This window comes from Bidens hawaiensis, unplaced genomic scaffold (genome assembly GCF_021521415.1).
Source record: "Bidens hawaiensis isolate Kalapana, Puna unplaced genomic scaffold, B.hawaiensis_p1.1 tig00002631_1, whole genome shotgun sequence".
Classification (NCBI taxonomy): domain Eukaryota; kingdom Viridiplantae; phylum Streptophyta; class Magnoliopsida; order Asterales; family Asteraceae; genus Bidens; species Bidens hawaiensis.
The window spans coordinates 2401950-2423007 of NW_027491143.1; the positions used below are offsets into that span (position 1 = coordinate 2401950).

Genomic DNA, 21058 nt, shown 5'->3' on the forward strand with positions numbered 1-21058 from the left:
ATGGGTATAAAGTCGAGAACTGTTACATCGTGGTTTTTAATTGAGAAACTCACCAACATTCGTGTTGACAAAATTATTTTAACATACTTTTCAGGTAAATGTCAAGTTATCCAGATTAACAATTTAGGGTTTCTTTCTGATCAAGCTTATTCTTACGACACAAGATATGGAGCACAATAGGTAAAATTGAACCCCAACCTGCTACCACGTTGATCTTCTTTTGAGTCCAAAAATGAATTGTCCAGTTTTAGAGAGGGTATCATGAACTGAACCTTTCTTTTTACACTTTTTTTAATATATAGTTAAATCAATTGAAGCCAACGAGATATTGTACTAGAAATTTACAAACATTATTTCATATGACTATCAACTAATGCGACTTTTTTCTTGAGTATAGATGTTCATATTGGAATCAAGATTCGAGGATTATGATGATGCTATAGAGGATGGTTTTAGAAGAGTTACATTCTTTGTTACTTCAAGGTTTTGGGTTGAAAAATAATAATAATAATAATAATAATTTCATCAATGCTTTATAACTTATAATTTTTTATTTTGGTGTGTATACGAACCAACCAATTTGTTTCTAATATGTAGGTCTGGTGTTTTGGTTTAGACTACAAAAGTACCGGTTAAAGAGTATGAGTTTGAGCAGAAGATGGCTAATGTAAAATCACAATTGTTGCAGCTTGATGAACAGAAGATGGTTAATGTAAAGTTGCACCGGGTATGTGGATAATATAGTAATTGAGATTATGTAAAAGAATTTTGACAAATAATTGAAATGATTGGTATAAGCTTCCTAATTTTAACATATTATGCTTGCACAGGTTATAACAAGAATCAACTTTTGTAGTGTGAGGATCGCTGGGCTTTGCTGGTGTAACTTTGTTAGAGGCCACTTGCATCCAGTGAGGTTTTATTATTATTATAAGTATTATTATTATTGGTCAAAGAGCATGACATCAAGCTATGATGGCAAACCTACTTCCACAATATTTTTAACAATGGGAGAGATTTCCAAGAAGAATATGACGACACAACCTCCCAACGACAACAACCGAATAACTGCTACTGTCGACGAATCACACGGGAAGAGGTGCAGACTGCACTTAGGAGGATGGGAAGGGCTAAGGCGGTTGGCCCAGAAAACATACCCATCGAGGTGTGGAAGTGTCTGGGAGAGGAAGGAGTCATTTGGTTAACTACTTTGTTCAATATTATCCTCAAATCTGGTAAGATGCCAGACCAGTGGAGGAGCAGCGTTGTAGTTCCTATCTATAAGAACAAAGGCGACGCCCAATGCTGTGGTAACTACCGAGGAATCAAACTACTAAGCCATACTATGAAGCTATGGGAAAGAATGTGTTGGGTCAAGAATTTGACCCAAATGAGGAGATTTGACCTAAACGAAGAATATGGAAGATTGGAATCTTCTCAATTTCCTCAGAAACTGCAAAGTATTGGATCCGAGCACACCTTGGACCTTCGAGTAAGCTTTTACTTAGCCGAGTACGAGATTTTGCCTCCCGATCAAGGTTTACTTCAAATAGTCTTCTTAAGTGGATATCCGAGCAAGGTATGCTTTTTAGTGATTTCCGAGTAAGGATCATTGATTTAGCATATTCGAGTAAGGTTCACTTTTTCAAGCAGGGTTGTTCTTCAAGACCAAGTGTTTTACTCTTCCGAGTAAGGTTTGGTCAACCAAGTCCATGAAGCCAAGTGATTGGAAGACCGGGCAAGGTATTCTTTAATAATTATGGTCCGAGTATACTTGATGAGTTAATAGAATATCTCTAAGTTATTTCGAGTAAGGTTCTGCTCAAGTAAGGTATGTACTCCCGAGTACGCCTTATCAATAAGTTGTTCAACTGACAATGAGCCGAACAGGATCATAGAAGAACAAGGTTGCTCGTAAGGATTTGTCGAGCAAAGTTTGATAAGTTCAAGAAGATTGAAGTCTACTCGGTGAATATTTTACTTGGTAAAATATTCTTTAAGTAAAGTCTACCCGGAAACTGATCCCGAGTACACTTCTATGTTTACCAAGTCTGAAGGAAGGCCAAGTACACTGCGTACTCGGAGACTGAAGTTTAATGAAAAGCCTACCCGGAAGACTTGTTTTACACTTAGTTTTATTTTTGAATATGTAATTTGAATATGTACTATCGGATAGGGTTTCTAGAAGGAATGACAGCTGTCCTAGGTTGGCAGGCCTATAAATAGAGTATTTAGGGCACGCCGCCAAGGGGACGACACCAAAAAACAACACACAGACGAAGAGACAGAATACACACGACACATTAATTGAGAATATTTTGTGTGTGTAACGGCTGTCCGAGGATTCCTTATAAACCCTAAATCGATTACTCCTTTTGTATGACTAACATTATATAAATGGAAATCTTTTGAGTGAATCCTGTGTGTGTCTTCGATCTTTGAATATTCATTGCAACCGTATGTTTGTTATTGATTCCGCCTTTAACAAACGGTCATCTTTCTAAATACAACAACCCGTCATTAACTCTTTTGTCGACACGATTAATTTTGTGTGAGTTATGACATGATTGATTAAGATCCGAGACGAATCGACCATCCAAAATTCGGGACATGACAAGTGGTATCAGAGCTTGTTACTGCTATTTTTTATAAAGATTGTTGCTGATTGAAGATTTGAAGAAGAATAACGTAAGCAGAGCACTGTTCGATTGATTTGTGACGTCAGCAGCCCTGTTTTTCATTTTTCTTCCAGATCTACAATTTTTTCGGTGTTTTCTCTTCCTTGTTTCATTTAAAGTTTTAGTCTTTATATCTAAATCTTGTTCTAATCACATCAGACACATCAGATCTGAGCATTCTGGTTTCAGATCTGATTATTTTGAAACTTTTTTATAAGAAACTGATTTTTGTTTTCTCAAAATGTCTGGATATGAGGAACAATAGGTGTCTACTAACAAGATACCTAGGTTGTATGGACATGAAAACTTTATCAAATGGAAGGTACTCTTTGAAGCAGCCGTATGCTACAATGACATTGATATGTGGAACTCCATCAAGAATGATCCACAAACTACTGTTGAAGAAGGTGCAAATGCTACTGCAACTGCTGCTATAAGAGAAAAGATGAGAAAAGTGGATGACAAAGCCTTGGCTATGATTAAGCTAGGTTTGTCTTGGGAGATTCTGACCAAGGTGGCTCATCACACAACTGCCAAACAAATGTATGATGCCATCCTTGAGATGTATGAAGGGAACACTGAATTGAAGAACATTAAGAAGCAAAGACTGAAACAACATTTGGAAAGGTTCAAGTATAGAGATGAAGAAAGGTTGAAGTCAATACTAGAACGTTTTCTGAGTATTGTGAATGAGTTGAGAACAACTGATTATGTAATGACTGACTTTGATTTGAATACAAAGTTGCTCAACTCAATGCCAAAAGAATAGTATACTGCTTGCAAATTCATCATTCAAAAGCAGAATTTCAATGAATTGAAATTGGATGATGTGGTATGTTTTCTTCAAGCTGCTGAACTTGAAATGATTGAGAATGAGATGATCAAGGAAGATAGACCAAGTTTTCATGTTTCAAATGCTTTAACTGCACCAATGGGAAATCTGTCTATCAAGAACCAACAGCAGATTCCCATAATAGAAGAACCAGCTGAACATAATGTTGTGACTCCAAAATCTTTCATTGGGGGTAGCACAAGCACTCAAGGAAATCAGCAAAGGTTCAATGTGCAATTGATTGATGATTCTGACTCTGCCTCTGTGTCTAATGGAAATGTTCCTAACCCTGGAACAGGACATGTTCAAAGCAATGAGACACAAGCTTTGTTTTCTATGTTCACTGAGTCATATAATGCATTTGTTGCAAAGAACATGATTCACACAAGTGTGGTTCAAGATGATTTAGAACAGATTGATGCAGATGACTTAGAAGATATGGATTTGAAATGGCAAGCTGCCATGTTGGGATTGAGAAGTAGAAGACTGTACAACAGAACTGGTAGATCTCTGGTTTCTGGTCCAAATGACAGGATTGGGTTTGACAAGTCAAAAGCTATATGCTACAATTGTCAGCAACCTGGTCATTTTGCAAGAGAATGCAATCAACCAAGAAATTTTCAGATGAATCAATTTCAGAATCAACAACCAGGAGGTCAACCTCAATATCAAAACAATCAATCTAGAGGTCACCAGCATTACCAGCTAAATCAACCAAGATTCAACAACAACAACAACAATCAGATGAACAATTTCAACAACAACAGCAGTTACAATCCAAACTTCAATCCAAACTTCAATAACTTTCAGTCTCAAATGAACAATCAACAACAGAACATGCAACAGAGTCAAGGATTTCAGCCTCAAATGAATCACAATCAAAACCTTCAAGGAACTCAAAATAGTCAAAACAACACTGTTCCAGCAAATCAAAATCAGATCAGAAATCAAGGAAATGTGGCAGTGACTACACAACATGAAGGAAGCTTTGATTGGAGCAGTCATGAAGAGGATATTGCTGATGAAATCAGGAAGGAAAATGTGGCATTCATGGCCATAATTGAGAAAGAAAAGGGAACCTCCTCTCAGGAACAGGCCACTCCATTGAATGACATATGGTATATGGATAGTGGTTGTTCTAGGCACATGACTTGTGACAAGAGGTCACTTGTGAACTATGAAGAGAAATATGAAGGTCCTGTTGCCTTTGGGAGTGATGAAAATGGTGGAAATATTGTGGGTAAAGGAATCTTGACAAATGGAAAGGTGTCATTTGATAATGTGTTTCATGTTGAGGGACTTCAATACAATCTTCTGAGCATATCACAGATGTGTGATAAAGGTTACAAAGTTAGTTTTGATGATTCTCATTGCTTCATCTTAAAACCTGAATTTGTGATTCCACCTGAGATGATTATGATGATGGCACCCAGAAATGGCAACTTATATGAGTTGAATATGAAAGAAGCCATTTCAAGAGGTGGTGCATGTTTTGTTTCCAAAGCCACTGAAAATGAATCAAAATTGTGGCATAGGAAATTGTGTCATGTAAACTTAAAGAACATGAATAGACTGGTCAAGGGTGAACATGTGATTGGTTTACCTACAAGAGAATTTAAGTTTGATGATCACTGTGATTCATGTCAAAAGGGCAAGCAACACAAGTCTACTCATAAGACAAAGCTCATCAATTCAATTGATCAACCACTTGAGTTACTTCACATGGATCTTTTTGGTCCTGTGAGTGTGCCAAGTATTGGAAAGAAAAGATATTGTCTGGTAATCATTGATGAGTATGCAAGATATACTTGGGTCTATTTCCTAAGTACCAAGGATGAGTCTGCTGAGTTGATTATGGGTTGTGTTACAATGATTGAGAACAAGCTGAATAAGAAAGTCAAAATGATGAGAAGTGACAATGGTACAGAGTTCAAAAATGGAGTTATGGAAGAATTCTGCATAAAGAAAGGAATATTTCAACAATTCTCAGCTCCTAGAACTCCTGAACAAAATGGTGTAGCAGAAAGAAATAAAAAGAACTTTGATAGAAGCTGCCAGAACCATGATGGCTGATGCAAATTTGCCTATCACTTTTTGGGCTGAAGCAATCAATACAGCATGTTATGTTCAGAACAGGGTACTTGTAAACAAAAGGCATAACAAGACTTCATATGAAATTTTCAATAACAGAAAGCCTTACATCAAGTTTTTCAAGCCCTTTGGTTGCAAATGTTTTCTATTGAACACTAGAGATTATTTGAACAAGTTTCAAACTAAGTCACTAGATTGTTTCTTTGTTGGATATTCTACTCACTCAAAGACATACAGAGTATATGTGAAAGATCACATGAGTGTGATAGAGTCATCTGACATTATTTTTAATGAGAATCAATTCAACACAGTCAGTGGTGCAACATGGCTGTTTGATCATGAGAAACTAATAAAGTCATTCAAGATTTATTCTGAAGACTTTGATGATTCATTCTACAAGACCAGTGTGATTGAAGAGAATAAGAAGAAAGAACTGGACTTGGAAGAATTGTGGAAGAAGGTTGCTAGAAAAGAAAAGGAATACACTTTTGTGAAGAGCTCCTCAAGAAATGCAATTGAACAAGATCAGGAGATAACAAGTCAAGATAGTCCTAATGTACAAAATGATCATGTTCAGAATGGGAGTGACACAGGCAACCAATCAAATGAAGATGAAGCTGCAACAACAGCAAGATTTCAAGACTTGTTTCAAAGCTTGAATCTGGGAAACAATGGTGCATCTACTTCAGGACAAACCAATGATGAAGCACCAGAGTTTCATGATGCAGAAGCTGATTTGGTCATTGAAGAAACTGAACTTAATGAATCAAATCTTGACACAAATCTGTCTACAAATATGATAATACAAACTCCTACTGTTGAAAAGAATCATCCTGCTGAAAATATCATTGGTGACTTGCATGAAAGAGTAACAAGGAGTCATTCTGAGATAGCAAACATCTGTCTTTACTCTTGCTTTCTATCCCAATTAGAACCAAAGAATATTGCTCAAGCTTTAAAAGACAATAGTTGGGTAGAGGCTATGCAAGAGGAATTGGCCCAGTTTAGAGATTTACATGTATGGGATCTTGTAGACAAGCCACATGATAGATATGAAATTGGAACCAAATGGGTATTCAGAAACAAAAGGGATGAACGGGGTTTGGTGATTAAGAACAAAGCAAGACTGGATAGATTTTGAGGAAGTGTTTGCACCAGTTGCAAGACTGGAAGCCATAAGAATTTTCCTTGCATATGCTGACTCAAAGAACATACGAGTATTCCAGCTTGATGTTAAATCTGCATTCTTAAATGGAAAGATTGATGAAAAAGTGTATGTGGCTCAACCACCAGGTTTTGAGGATCCCATGTATCCAAACAGGGTGTATAAGTTAAACAAAGCCCTTTATGGATTGCATCAGGCTCCTAGAGCATGGTATGATGAGCTATCAACTCATTTACTTGAAAATGGTTTCACAAGGGGAGCCATTGACAAGACACTCTTCTACAAAAGAAAAGGGTCAGATTTGCTGCTTTTACAAGTCTATGTTGATGATATCATCTTTGGATCAACAAATGAAAATATGTGTTTGGAGTTTGAAGAGGTGATGAACTCCAAGTACAACATGAGTTCCATGGGTGAAATGAACTTCTTTTTGGGACTGCAGGTTCAACAAAAGGCTGAAGGGATCTTCATTCACCAAACTAAGTATGTGCAGGACATTTTGAATAAGTTCAACTGTCATGATTACAAGACTGCTTCAACTCCAATGGACACCAAAGAAAAGATGATAGCTGATGAAAAGGGGGAGTCAGTTGATGAGCATGAATACAGAGCCAAGATTGGATCTCTGATGTATCTGACTGCAACAATACCAGATATCATGTTTGCTGTGTGTGTGTGTGCTAGGTTCCAGTCAAATCCAAAAGTCTCCCACATGAATGCTGTGAAAAGAATATTCAGATACTTGAAGGGAAGATCAGACTTAGGGATTTGGTATCCAAAGAACCAATACTTTGATCTGATTGCATATACAGACAGTGATTATGATGGATGCAATATGAGTAGAAAGTCAACATCAGGGGGATGCCAGTTTTTGGGAGAAAGGCTAGTGTCATGGCAATGCAAGAAACAGACTACAGTATCAATCTCCACTGCAGAAGCTGAATATATTGCTGCATCTGCCTGCTGTGCACAAGTTCTCTGGATTCAAAATCAGATGCTGGACTATGGTTTGAATTTTCTAAACACCCCTATTCTGATTGATAATACTGCTGCATATTTTACTGTTAAGAATCCTGTGCAACATTCTAAGACTAAGCACATTGAAATCATACATCACTTCATCAGAGATTGCAGTGAAAAAGGTTTGATTGAAATGCAAAGAGTTGATACAAGTGATAATTTGGCTGACATATTCACCAAACCACTTGATAGAACCAGATTCAACTTTCTTTTGAAAGCCCTGGGGATGATCAACTCTGATGAAATCTGATTAAGGATGTGTACTTGGTTGGGTACCTCTATGTGCTACTTGAAAATTTTATTAGAGGTTACACTTGCTGAATATGTTGCTGAATATGTTACTGAGTAAGTTACTGAAAATGTTACTGAGCATGTTAAATGTTATGTAACTTAACTGTTTGTATGTGTGTCTCTCTGTGATAACTGATTATTTTATTAGAGATTACACATATTGAATATGTTTCAACTGAATGTTGATTGAATATGTTTTGAGTATGTCACAAGTTTGATGTTAACTGATAGGTGCTTAAGTAACTATCTGTGCAATTTGCTTGAAATTGATGGTAATTCTTGACTATCATGTTAACTGATCTGATGTTATGATAGGTAGTTTGATCTGTTTAGGTGAAACTGAATGCTTATATGATGTCATGAGTAATCAATGTTTATGGTTACTTGAATATGTTCTTAATATGATCTTCTGAAGTTGTTAAGATAGGATAGACATTGAATGAGAGTACAGTCTGTTTTTCTTGATGCTGTTAAGAGTGATTAAGATTTGAGTGTGTGATGCAACTGTTTGTGTCAAAATGTGTTTTATGTCAAAATTAAGTGATTCAATGAAATTTATAATGAATTTTGCATAAATACTATATTTTGGTCAGAACATGAGCAAGTTGATTAATGGTGTGGAGATATGATAAGATTATTCAGTTCAAGCTTTTAAGAAGCTTAAAAGAAGGATTTTTTTAAAGGGAAAGTCTCAAGTAGTTATTTTTGCTGAAAATTATGTCATTTGCCCAGTTAGAAGGACATGCACTTGTGTATGTTTGGTCCTTTAATCTCTACAGATTCAAAGGATAGTCATTGACCTGAGAACTGAATGCATTTGGGGCAATTATGACTTGTTTCTTATTTCTTCACTTAAAACTATGTCAATAACTCTGACTTTGACAGGACATATATTCACATGTATGTTTGGTCCTGTTGACCACTTTTGGTCAAAACAGGATAGCCATAACCTGATAAGAAAGAGATATTGGGGTGATTGAATATTAAACTGTGTTTTTGGGAAATGATAGTACATTGACTACTTAGCTGCTCATATGGAATTATTAGGCAAAAAAAAAGCCTTAGTATAGTCATTAACATGTATGGTTACTTTCCCATGATGATGTAAAATCTAAGGTGATATAAACATAATGAATATGCTAATCTTTATGTGGAGATGCATAGTTGTTTTGCATGTCTCAAGATAGATCTCTCCGAATGATACGGCAGAAAAGTGATTACCCAGTCATACACGAGCCTGTTGTTATTTGGTCAACCAAAATGAAACATTTTTTTAATATGACAAAGAACATGCTTTAAGAAAATTTGAGAAAATATCAAAAACAAGGGGAAGAATGAATAAATCAACCAAAAGTTGATAAGTGTTTTAAATATTTTATCAAACAAGAGGGTTACAACAAGAACTACAAAGATGTTGGCATAATCTGTCTCATCTTGAATGAAAGGCATGTTGCTAACTGTAAGTCCAACGTTCAACCTCTATATTTGTTTGAATCCAAAAAAAATACAAAAATATAATAAGTTCTGTCATACAAAAACTACATTTGACCAAATACAGGAGGTTGGAGTCAAATTGGGGTGATCTGGGGAAAGCCAAATAAGCTTTGAGAAGAGATATGAGGCATCATAGCACAGTGTTGACCATTATTGCATTATGCTCAAATTGAACTTTAATCATATCACCAAAGAGATGAAAATCATGCTAAGTTTATACCTGCTGTTAACCTATCTAAGTTGTCATAATAATGTTGAGAGTGAAGTAATGAGATAGCTACTTAGTCAATATGATCCCATTCCTGAGATCTTTTCAGTTTAATAAAGAAATTATTTTGAAATGAATTATAACTGAAATTTGATCTCTAATTGCACCATTTGCTCTTAAACTATGTTCTGAAATGATACATAACTTAGAAATGTCTTTGACAAGTGGTTTAAGTCAAAAAGTGTTGCATTTTGCCTAAAATAGGTTGAATATGTAAGTTCGAGTAAGGTTTGATGCTTTATAACCTTCTAGAGCACAAACTGTTTGAATATGTATTTTCGGGTAAGGTTAATGTATTATAACTTTTCCGAGTACACAACAGTTGATTATGTGTGAATATGTAAGTTCGAGTAGGGTTTGATGCTTTATAACCTTCTCGAGCACAAACTGTTTGAATATGTATTTTCGGGTAAGGTTAATGAATTATAACCTTTTTCGAGTACAAAACAGTTGTTTATGTGTGAATATGTTGTTTCGGGTAAGGTTTGATAGTTTTCAAACTTTCCAAGTAAGCTTAGTCATTTTTGACTTGTTTATGTGTGAATATGTTGTTTCGGGTAAGGTTTGAAAAATCTCAACCTTTCCGAGTAAGCTTAGTCATTTCTGACTAACTTTATGATTTTCGAGCATACTTTGAAGTGTTTACACTTTTTGGGTAGAGTACACTGTTGCACTCACTTTCCCGAGTAAGCTTGAAGTCTTGAGATGATTATGTGTTGAAATAGCTATCTTTTAACAAGAAAATTCTTGTTTCGAGCAAGCTATGCATGTTATATGTATAGTTTCGAGTAAGCTATGCATGTTATATGCTAGTTTCGAGTAAGCTATGCATGTTATATGCTGATTGTGTGTCCAAACAAACTTTGTGAACTTAAGTGAGTACACAGAGTAAGCTTTGTGTCAATATTTTGTTAGGAAAGGCTTGTTAATCTTTCCGGGCACGCTTAGATGTTACTGTTTAAGTTTGTCATTTTTTTCGAGTATGGTTTGATATGTTGAGTTTCCTCGAGCAAGGGAATACCTGATGGTTGAATGTGTTTATCCTAGCAAGCTTAGTGCTAACTTAGGATTTTCGAGCAAGCTCTATGAAATTTTAGACTATAGCACACTTATATGTTTATGTGTTTAATTTCATTTTGAGCATGCTCTGTGATATTTGTGGTTATGATTTCTTTGAAATTACAAGTGTTTTCGGGCAAACTTTGTTTTCCGAGCACACTTTATATTTCGGGTACACTTGTGTTCCTTCAATATACTTGGTAATTTCAAACTTTAACTTTCCGAGTACACTGTCTGCTAGAATTTCTTTTCGAGCACACTTTGTACTATATGAAAGTTATTCGGGTATACTTTACATAAGATTGTTGTCCGAACACACTTTACATTTGAAAGAGTGCTCGAACACACTATGTATACGAGCATACTTGAATGAATATGTTACCTGAATATGTAAGTCAGTATGATACAATTGTTTAGAGATTCATACTTGAATGAATGTGTTACCTGAATATGTTAGTTAGTATGATAAAATTGATTATGATTCTTCTTAGGGTTCATGCTATATAAGTTTTAATTTGAATTTGAGAAATCTTTGTGAGGATCTTAATTGATTCTTAGTGAGAATGTTTATTTGATAACTATATTTGATTATTTGCCTTGTGATTAATTTCTCAAGAAATCAAGTATTTCGGGTAAGCTTTCTTCATTATGTCTGAATTTTAAATTAATTTACTTGATCGAGCATGGTTTGAAAATAAAAGAATTCGGGCAAACTTTGTATATTCCAAATTGAAAATTATTTCGAGTAAAGTTTGACCGAGTAAGGTTTGTAAGTGGAAGTTGACCGAGTAGACTTTGGATATATTAAGCCTTCGAGTAAGGTCTTATGATCTTAAATGAAATTAAATGTTTTTGATATATCAAGTGGATAATGTTACTGGTAATAGCTAATAATTCACAAGAGGACAAAAGGCATTTAAAACCCACTTTCAAAATAAGTATAAAAGAGGGACTTAGGAAAATTTTTCAACATTATTTCCCTATCTCTCTCTCCTTCCACTGCAAATCCTTCCTCACTAAGAAACATAACCGACTTATCGAATTCAACATTAATCCAAACCCTAATTGTTGTCAGCCTTCTAATTCCGACTCGGTATGCATTAAATATTATGTTTTCCGATCACGATTAGATTGTAATGTGACTTGATTATGTATTCGAGTACTAACACTCTGTTTATGTGTTTAGGTTATAAATTTGTCGAAGAGCAGGTTCTTGAAGATTTCTCCCTATCTTCTTCATTTTTATACACTGAAATTGTCTAAAGTATTAAACTTTATGTCTAATTTCACTTTGAATGTGTTTGTTTATGTATTACAGATATGGCAGACAACGAGCCAAAGTATGTTTTTGAGCCAAAGCACAATATGTGCGCGTTACTACATGTGACACCAGAGAATGAACCGATGGCTCGAATGATATTATGGATGGCGCGGTCAAACATCAGCTTTGCACTCACTGAAAGCCCAATTATTTACAGAAATCACTCCTTAGATTTCTGGAGATCAGCAAAGCTCGTTGACGATGTGAATGGAAAACGAATAGAAGCAACCGTGGCCAGACAGGAGATTCAGATCACTGAAAGGATGATAAGAAGGTGTTTAAGACTGAATGACGATGATCACAATCACATAAACTTTAATACAAAGCACTTATTGAAGATTTTTAAAGAAACGATGGGGTATCAAGGAAATGTCCATGAAGGACAGTTTCAGAAAGGTTTATTTCCAATGCTGTACAGATTTCTGATTCACCACATTATTCATGGATTTGCTCCGAGGAAGGGATCATGGACTCTGATGAGTCTTGATCTAGCAAATGCCACAATTGGAACAATCTTTGATCTGCCATTTAATTTTTCAAAGATGATTTTTGAGGGGTTAGTGGGGAATCTGAAGAAACCAGAAAGAAAAAGATTTTTACAGTACCCAAGATTCCTGCAGATCATTTTCAACAACACATTACAAGATTTACCAACAATTGGAGTCACTCATAAACTGCAAGATCCTGATGCATACAAGAGAATAAAAAATCCAGGTGTCTCAAATAACTTCAATGCAAATGTTCCATTTGAAATTTTACCCTGGTTGTTAAACCATGATTTGGCTATAATGCCTGTGTTTGAGCTGAGCTCAGAGGAGGAAGAAGGGGGTGATGATGAGAGTGCTGAAGGAGACTCTGATGATGATGTTGATGGCAATGACGATGGAGATGATTTGGAGATGGAGATTATGGCACCTGTACAGGGGGAGCAAAGAGAAGAACTTGAACAACCAATTCCAACACTACCACTCTCACCACCACCAATCTCACCACATCAAACACCACCTCAAACCCTTACCCTAGACCAACCAGAAACATCTACACATCAATACACACATCAATCACCAACACCACAAACACCTACCACCAACCAACCTGACTTTGAATCATTTACTACATCAAAACCCTACAAGTCCACATGATGATATGTTCCAAAGAAATGCTGAATTGATGTTTGAAAATGATGAATTGAAAAGACAAGTTGAGGAGGTTAGGGATGAGAATGTTGATTTGAGAAGAAAGAATGAAGAGCTAACTAGTGAAAATGAAATGTTATTGAAAAGGTAAGCTGATGCTGGATTGATGATTCGAACCCTAGTGTAGGAGGTTGAGAAGACCTTAGCTGCCCCAAAACAGGGGGAGAATATAGATGATAATGATGTGGTTATGGCTGATGCTGTAAGTGTTGAAAATGTTGATGGTTTGAAGATGATCATGAATGAGTATGATGACAGTGATGAATCTGTAATGGATGTGAGAGAAGAAGTAACCAATGATGATGAAGAGGTTGTACTTACAGAAGAATTGACTGAGATTGTGGATGAGGAGATGAGTGTGGATAATGTAAATGTGAATGCTGCTACTGAGGAACTAGAACACACCGAGCCAAATGATGATCAAGAAGCTAGTTCCAAGAGGGTAGAGCATGACTCTGAGTTGGAAAACTTATTTAGAGAGATTGATGAGTTTGGAAGTGATGAGCAAGAGGATGAAGAAGAGGTGCTGAAAAGGAAGGAAAAGGGAAAAGGTGTAGCAACTGATGATGAACCTATTGTGTATGTTGAGAAGGATGTATCCTTTGTAGATACTGCTGCTGCTGCTGCTCTTGCTGAGAAAGAAAGACTTATTAAAGAGTCAATGGAAAGGGAAGCAATTGCCCATTCCTTGACAGAAGAAGAGTTAGCACAGCAGGACCTATTGATCAAAGAAGCCAATGTAGCAAAAGAGATATTTCAAGATGTGGCAGATCAAGAGGTGATTGAAATTTTGGTAAATATGAACAAAAATCAAGAGTTTGATGACTCTTTGGGAAGGGTGGTCAGCAAGTTTCAGGAGCAACAATCTGAGACTGCTGAACCATCAACCAATCTAAACACTGACATGATTATACCTGAGGAAATTGGTGAGTCAATTGCATCTATGGCTGCCAAGAAATTGGCTGAACAGGTAAAAGAGGACTTGAGAAAGAACCCTACTAGTAACTGGCCAGAAAGAAGTTTTGAAAAGACTTATCAAAGAATGAAGAGATCTGCTGAGCAGGCTGAAGCTGAAAGAGCTGATAGGAGGGGTATATGGGATGAAAAGAATAAATGTTATGTGGAAACCCCAGAGGATGATGAACCAATCAGGGCAATCCCCTTACAAACACTGAAACCAGGAGAAAAATTACCAGGGGTCCCTGATGTTAATGTTTCTGATGAAAATGAAAATAATGATGAACCAGATCATCCTGCCTCTGATGAACCCAAAATAGATGCCATGATTGATTTATCAGATGAGGAGGAGGATGACTCTGAGGAGTCTGATGAAGAGGGTGATGACAACCCTGATCAAGGAGGAGAGAAAGTTGGTACAAGCTCCACTGCTGAGACCCCTCAAGCTGAAAAGACTTATATTCAAAGAGGCAACATTGAAATCAATGCAGAGGAAATCTTAAAGAAGGTTGAGAAGAGAAAGAAAAATGCTGAGCATTATAAAACTTATTTGAAAGTTAGAGGCTATCCTGAAGCTACCTTGGAAAAATACACTATTGACCAAATTCAAGATCTTTACAACAGTGAGAAAGAGATAGTTTCAGAAAAGTTTGTAAAACAGGATGATAAGGTTGAATTGGAAGAGTTAAAGAAGAAATATGATGGTATGTGTGGATACCTGCTTGAGAAAGGCATGAAGCCTGAGATTGTAAGAAATCTAAGTAAAGAGGCAGTATTTGACCAGTATTTCAAAAGGAAAGAGAAAGAATTAAAAAAGGTCTATACTGAGAGCTCAATCTTAAAAGAAACATCTGATGAGCCACCTGCTAAAAGAACAAGAAGACTCAGGACTGTGAGGGAAAAGGAGATGGAACAAGAAAAGACAACTGATCAACCTCCAATCCCTCTGCCAGAACAGCATGAGGTTAAACCTGATGATGAAGAGATTGTTCCATGGGAAAATGAAGAGATGATTGGGACATTGAGGAACATAATGATAAATGAAAGGGGGATGACTGAGGCTGATTTTAATGCACTGGAAAATATTGACTTGAGTACCAGAAGGAGAAATGGATGAAAGTATTAAGGGAGGGTGAAAACCCAATATATTTTTCAGAAGGCAGATTTGTGCCAGCTAGGTTTGCAAACACTGTAGAAATGGCCAAAATGCTGAATGACCTTCACAAAGCTGGGGAGAATATCAAAGACATGGAGAATTGGCCAGTTGAAATGGTAGAAGGTGCATACAGGAAAGTATTCAATTTGGGTCCTGAAAAGCCAAGGAAATCCACCCAATCAGACCTCCATTCCATCAAAGATTCCCAAGAGAAAGAGGCCAAGGAGGAAGAGGAGAATCAAGCAGCTCAGTACAACAAAGAACAAGACCACAATCTAATGTGGATCTACCCAGAGAGCTGTATTATGATTCAGTCACTAATTATCTTAAAGTGATCATGGAGAGCAGGCTATTGAAAGAGATTGTGGTCAGAAGTGACTTCAGGGATTATAATGAAGAACAGCTAAGAAGAATGGAGTCTCTTCACTTGTATGACTACAGAAACAGGGACAGATCAGCAGGAAGACAGATGAATGCCTTGTCAAAGTATCTACATGAAGAAGCTGATAAGGGATTCAAGTTTTTAAAAGAAAAAAGAAGTTGGAGAATGATTCAACTTCACAGATCAAAAAGGTCAGAAAAGCTGAAGAAAATGGACAGAGCTGAATTGAACTACCAAATAAGTATCCGAGATGACCAGAATCCACTGTCCAACATGGATACGTGTATAAGAGTGGGAAGAAGAATAAGAAGGCCAAACTATACAGTGCAGAAGAACGGTGTCATCACTGAAGTTGAATACAAAGAAGACACTGGTTACTATGTGCTGAGGAACTCTGATGGAAAGGCCTTGGCAACAATCAAAAAGGATGCAGATCTGACATGCTTACACAATGATGATCTTACAGATATAAGAGACTTGGTGATACCAGAAGGACACACTCACTACCAAGTGCTCAATATCTTCAGAGAAAGAGCAGCATCTGTAATCCAGCTGAGAAGACAAGCAGCCTACAATGAAAGGAAAAGACAAAAGAGATAGAATAGGCTTTGCTTTGTAATGTCTTCGGACAGCTTTTGCTTATGTAATTTGATTATGAAATTTGACTTTTAGTTTGATGTGTATTTTGCTAAGTGGATGTAACCACAGAGTGTTTTGGGTCAGCTGAGGTGTTCCAATCTAGAGGGAGATTGTTGGGTTAATAATTTGACCCAAATGAGGAGATTTGACCTAAACGAAGAATATGGAAGATTGGAATCTTCTCAACCTCCTCAGAAACTGCTAAGTATTGAATCCGAGCACACCTCGGACCTTCGAGTAAGCTTTTACTTAGCCGAGTACGAGATTTTGCCTCCCGATCAAGGTTTACTTCAAATAGTCTTCTTAAGTGGATATCCGAGCAATGTATGCTTTTTAGTGATTTTCGAGTAAGGATCATTGATTTAGCATATCCGAGTAAGGTTCAATTTTTCAAGCAGGGTTGTTCTTCAAGACCAAGTGTTTTACTCTTCCGAGTAAGGTTTGGTCAACCAAGTCCATGAAGCCAAGTGATTGGAAGACCGGACAAGGTATTCTTTAATAATTATGGTCCGAGTATACTTGATGAGTTAATAGAATATCTCTAAGTTATTTCGAGTAAGGTTCTGCTCAAGTAAGGTATGTACTCCCGAGTACGCCTTATCAATAAGTTGTTCAACTGACAATGAGCCGAACAGGATCATAGAAGAACAAGGTTGCTCGTAAGGATTTGTCGAGCAAAGTTTGATAAGTCCAAGAAGATTGAAGTCTACTCGGTGAATATTTTACTTGGTAAAATATTCTTTAAGTAAAGTCTACCAGGAAACTGATCCCGAGTACACTTCTATGTTTACCAAGTCTGAAGGAAGGCCGAGTACACTGCGTACTCGGAGACTGAAGTTTAATGAAAAGCCTACCCGGAAGACTTGTTTTACACTTAGTTTTATTTTTGAATATGTAATTTGAATATGTACTATCGGATAGGGTTTCTAGAAGGAATGACAGCTGTCCTAGGTTGGCAGGCCTATAAATAGAGTATTTAGGGCACGCCGCCAAGGGGACGACACCAAAAAACAACACACAGACGAAGAGACAGAATACACACGACACATTAATTGAAAATATTTTGTGTGTGTAACGGCTGTCCGAGGATTCCTTATAAACCCTAAATCGATTACTCCTTTTGTATGACTAACATTATATAAATGGAAATCTTTTGAGTGAATCCTGTGTGTGTCTTCGATCTTTGAATATTCATTGCAACCGTATGTTTGTTATTGATTCCGCCTTTAACAAACGGTCATCTTTCTAAATACAGCAACCCGTCATTAACTCTCTTGTCGACACGATTAATTTTGTGTGAGTTATGACATGATTGATTAAGATCCGAGACGAATCGACCATCCAAAATTCGGGACCTGACAGAGTGATTGAGGTTAGACTTAGACGAGAAACTCAGGTTAGGGTAAACCAATTTGGATTCATGCCGGGGCGTTCCACCATAGAGGCAATACACATTTTAAGAAGGTTGATGGAAAAGTATAAGGAGAAGAAGCGTGACCTGCATATGGTGTTTATTGACCTAGAAAAGGCCTATGACAGCGTGCCACGAAAAGTGCTCTGGGATTGCTTGGAGGGTAGAGGAGTCCCGAGAAAATATATAGAGATAATTATGGATATGTATACTAGGAGTGCAACAAGTGTCCGGGCGCCCGTGGGGGATATGGACTTCTTCCCCGTAGAGGTAGGCCTTCACTAGGGCTTTGCGTTGAGTCCTTTTCTGTTTGCAGTAGTCTTTGACGAGTTGTCAAAGTCGATTCAGGGGACGCTCCCGTGGTGCATGATGTTCGCAGACGATATTGTGTTACTTGCTGAGAGAAAACAAGACCTAAACAGGAGGCTAGAGTGGCAAACAACCCTAGAGACAAAAGGTTTACGGATTAGCCGCTCTAAGACGGAGTACCTACACTGTGATTTTGGTGGAGTAAATGACAATGAGGACACCCAGATCACCATTGAAAGGCAACCGGTTCCGCGGGTAACGAAGTTTAAGTATCTGGGATCATTTGTTCAGAGCGATGAGGGATTAGACAGTGATGTGACCCATCGAGTTCAAGTAGGATGGAGTAGATGGAAAGCAGCCACAGGCATATTATGCGACAAGAGTTTCCCAACTAAACTAAAGGGAAAATTTTATAGGGTAGCAGTTAGACCTGCAATGCTATATGGAACAGTTTGTTGGGCCATCAAGAAGGCACACGTGCGGAAGATGGAGGTAGCAGAGATGAGAATGCTACGCTGGATGTGTGGGCACACAAGGTTAGACCAAATAAGAAACTTTGTGTTTCGAGAGAGATTAGGGGTAGCTAACATATCAGACAAGATAAGAGAGTGGAGATTGAGATGGTTTGGACATGTGAAGAGAAGACAGGCGACGGACCCGGTTAGATCCGTAGAAAACATTACTATAGAGGGGAGGAGGGGTAGAGGACGACCTAAGATGACGTGGGATGAGAGGATTAGGCATGATTTGATAGACCTAAATCTCTCAGAGGACATGGTTAGGGATAGGAATTCTTGGAGAAGTAGAATTAAAGTTAAGGATTTTTAGGGTGAATGAATACCATAGGGGCCTCTATTTACCTTATTTTTGGTCACACACCATTATAATATTTTTTTACTACGTGCTACTATATATAGTATATATATATAGTATTATAATTTTTACTACGTGCTACTATCAATTATACTATAGTTGAACTTTGATTTCCTTTTATATTGCCGCATACATATGTAGTCAAGAGCTGAGGGTCTCTCCGAAAGCCACCTCTCTATCCCGTTGGATAGAGGTACGGTGTGCCTACATCCCACCCTCCCCAGACCCTACTTATAGTTTTGCTATTGGTGGGACTCCACTAGGTATGATTGATTGATTGATTGATTGAAATTTTATATCACGCATATGCATGTTGGTTTGGTTCATTTATTTAGTGTTGCGCTGTTTGGTTCAAATTAGGGGTCTTTACCCAAAATCATAACTATAATCGACTTTCGGTTAACCTAACAACCATGACCCCTTGTTTTCGTTTAAGTCAGTTTCAGTTATTCAGTTTTGCATTCCGGTTCAGTTCAATATTCGGTTTTTCTTGGTTTGGTTCATGTCAAAACATGCTGCTTTTAAAAGGTTTCGGTTTACTTAGGGTCACAACGGGCCCTTTTGAAAGGGTATCGGCTTGGTTCGCGCGCAGAGAACCTGCGCGTTGCACCTACTACTACAATGTTTGGTTGTTTCATATGTGCGGAACTGTTAGCAGACATTCATTAGTGTTCCAATCGAGCTGTTTTTCGTGGGCCCGATTACCTAAGAATAGGGTAAAGTTGTCATTTTAAATAAATTAACAAAACTGTTAACAGACATTCATTTTATAAAACTATTTCTTGGTTGGATTTTTGTTTCAAAGCCATTGAATTCAATTTAAAAACATCAAATCTATATTTCTTGCTTCATCATATACAGGGTTGATTATAATTTAAGTTTTTCATATTGAGGATTTGAAAAAGAAAACAAGTGTTAAGGCTCGAAAACTTAAAATAAAAAATCCAACGATGATGATGGGTAGGTTGCATTTGTATGTACATTCGTCATGTTAAGGTCAAGCTATTTAAAGTTACATTTAGCTTGTTTACAACTTGATTATGACCCATCGACTTGTTTGCGGTGTTTTGATAAGTTACATGGGTCGCGTTCGGGTTAAAAGAGTTGATGGTTTTGACGCGAATAAATATATGGGTCGTGTTCACCCACAAACACGACACGATCATGACCTTAGTGTTTTACCGCCTCCTTAAATTTCTAAATAAAACTTTATCATTTTCTTCCTTAATTATGCGGTTATGTTTTCCTGCTTGTTTAAGAGCCATTCAAATTTGTTCGATTAGTTTTCTTGATATTTTTGCTGGAATAAATCAAGCGAATTTGGTTAATAACATTATAACAATAGTAATTTATTGCTCTATATGTTTGTTCATGTGTGTGTCTGTGCTTCTTTTTTTATAACAATAGTGAAGTAGTGGAGGTTTGTGCTTTTTTTTTTTTAACTTTTCATTCAAGCTAATCATGTGATTCAATCTCTTTTGCAGCCTATTGTGACTGATTTGGAAGAAAATTATATCATTATTGTATGTCCTCTGCCCATTTCTTTCTCCCACCCTCCCTTCGTTTCTTTCTTGAGTCTATGAGTCGAATGTATAATTTCCTAAATGCTTATTTATGCACCAGTAGCAAAAACACATTTAGATTTAATAAACCTTTACTGTCATTGTTTTAGTTTCATATTTGTTGTTTATTTAGTTTGTACCTTATCTATTCTGACCAAGCTAGCAAAATGTGCTCATCCATGTTAAATATTCACCCAACTTTGGTTAGAAATAAAACTCTTCATTGATTTTTTTTTGCGTCAGACCCTATCGTGAAGTGCATCTCGTTTAATATAGATGAATAAGAATTTTGGAAGCAAAGAAAAAAGCTGGTTCCTGGTGACTTTTTCGTCAAGGTTGGGCTTTTGTGGTCAA

The 21058-nt window shown here is 36.9% G+C and overlaps 1 protein-coding gene across 1 annotated transcript; it reads left to right on the forward strand.

The window, feature by feature from the left end:
* The first annotated feature begins 309 nt into the window (after positions 1 to 309).
* On the forward strand, positions 310 to 21058 carry LOC143620757 (uncharacterized). Its single transcript, XM_077092383.1, has 5 exons — positions 310 to 483; positions 598 to 727; positions 831 to 916; positions 20402 to 20486; positions 20627 to 21058. Exons 2-5 carry the CDS (start codon positions 659 to 661, stop codon positions 20723 to 20725), a joined length of 339 nt encoding a protein of 112 aa, XP_076948498.1. The 5' UTR covers positions 310 to 483; positions 598 to 658; the 3' UTR covers positions 20726 to 21058.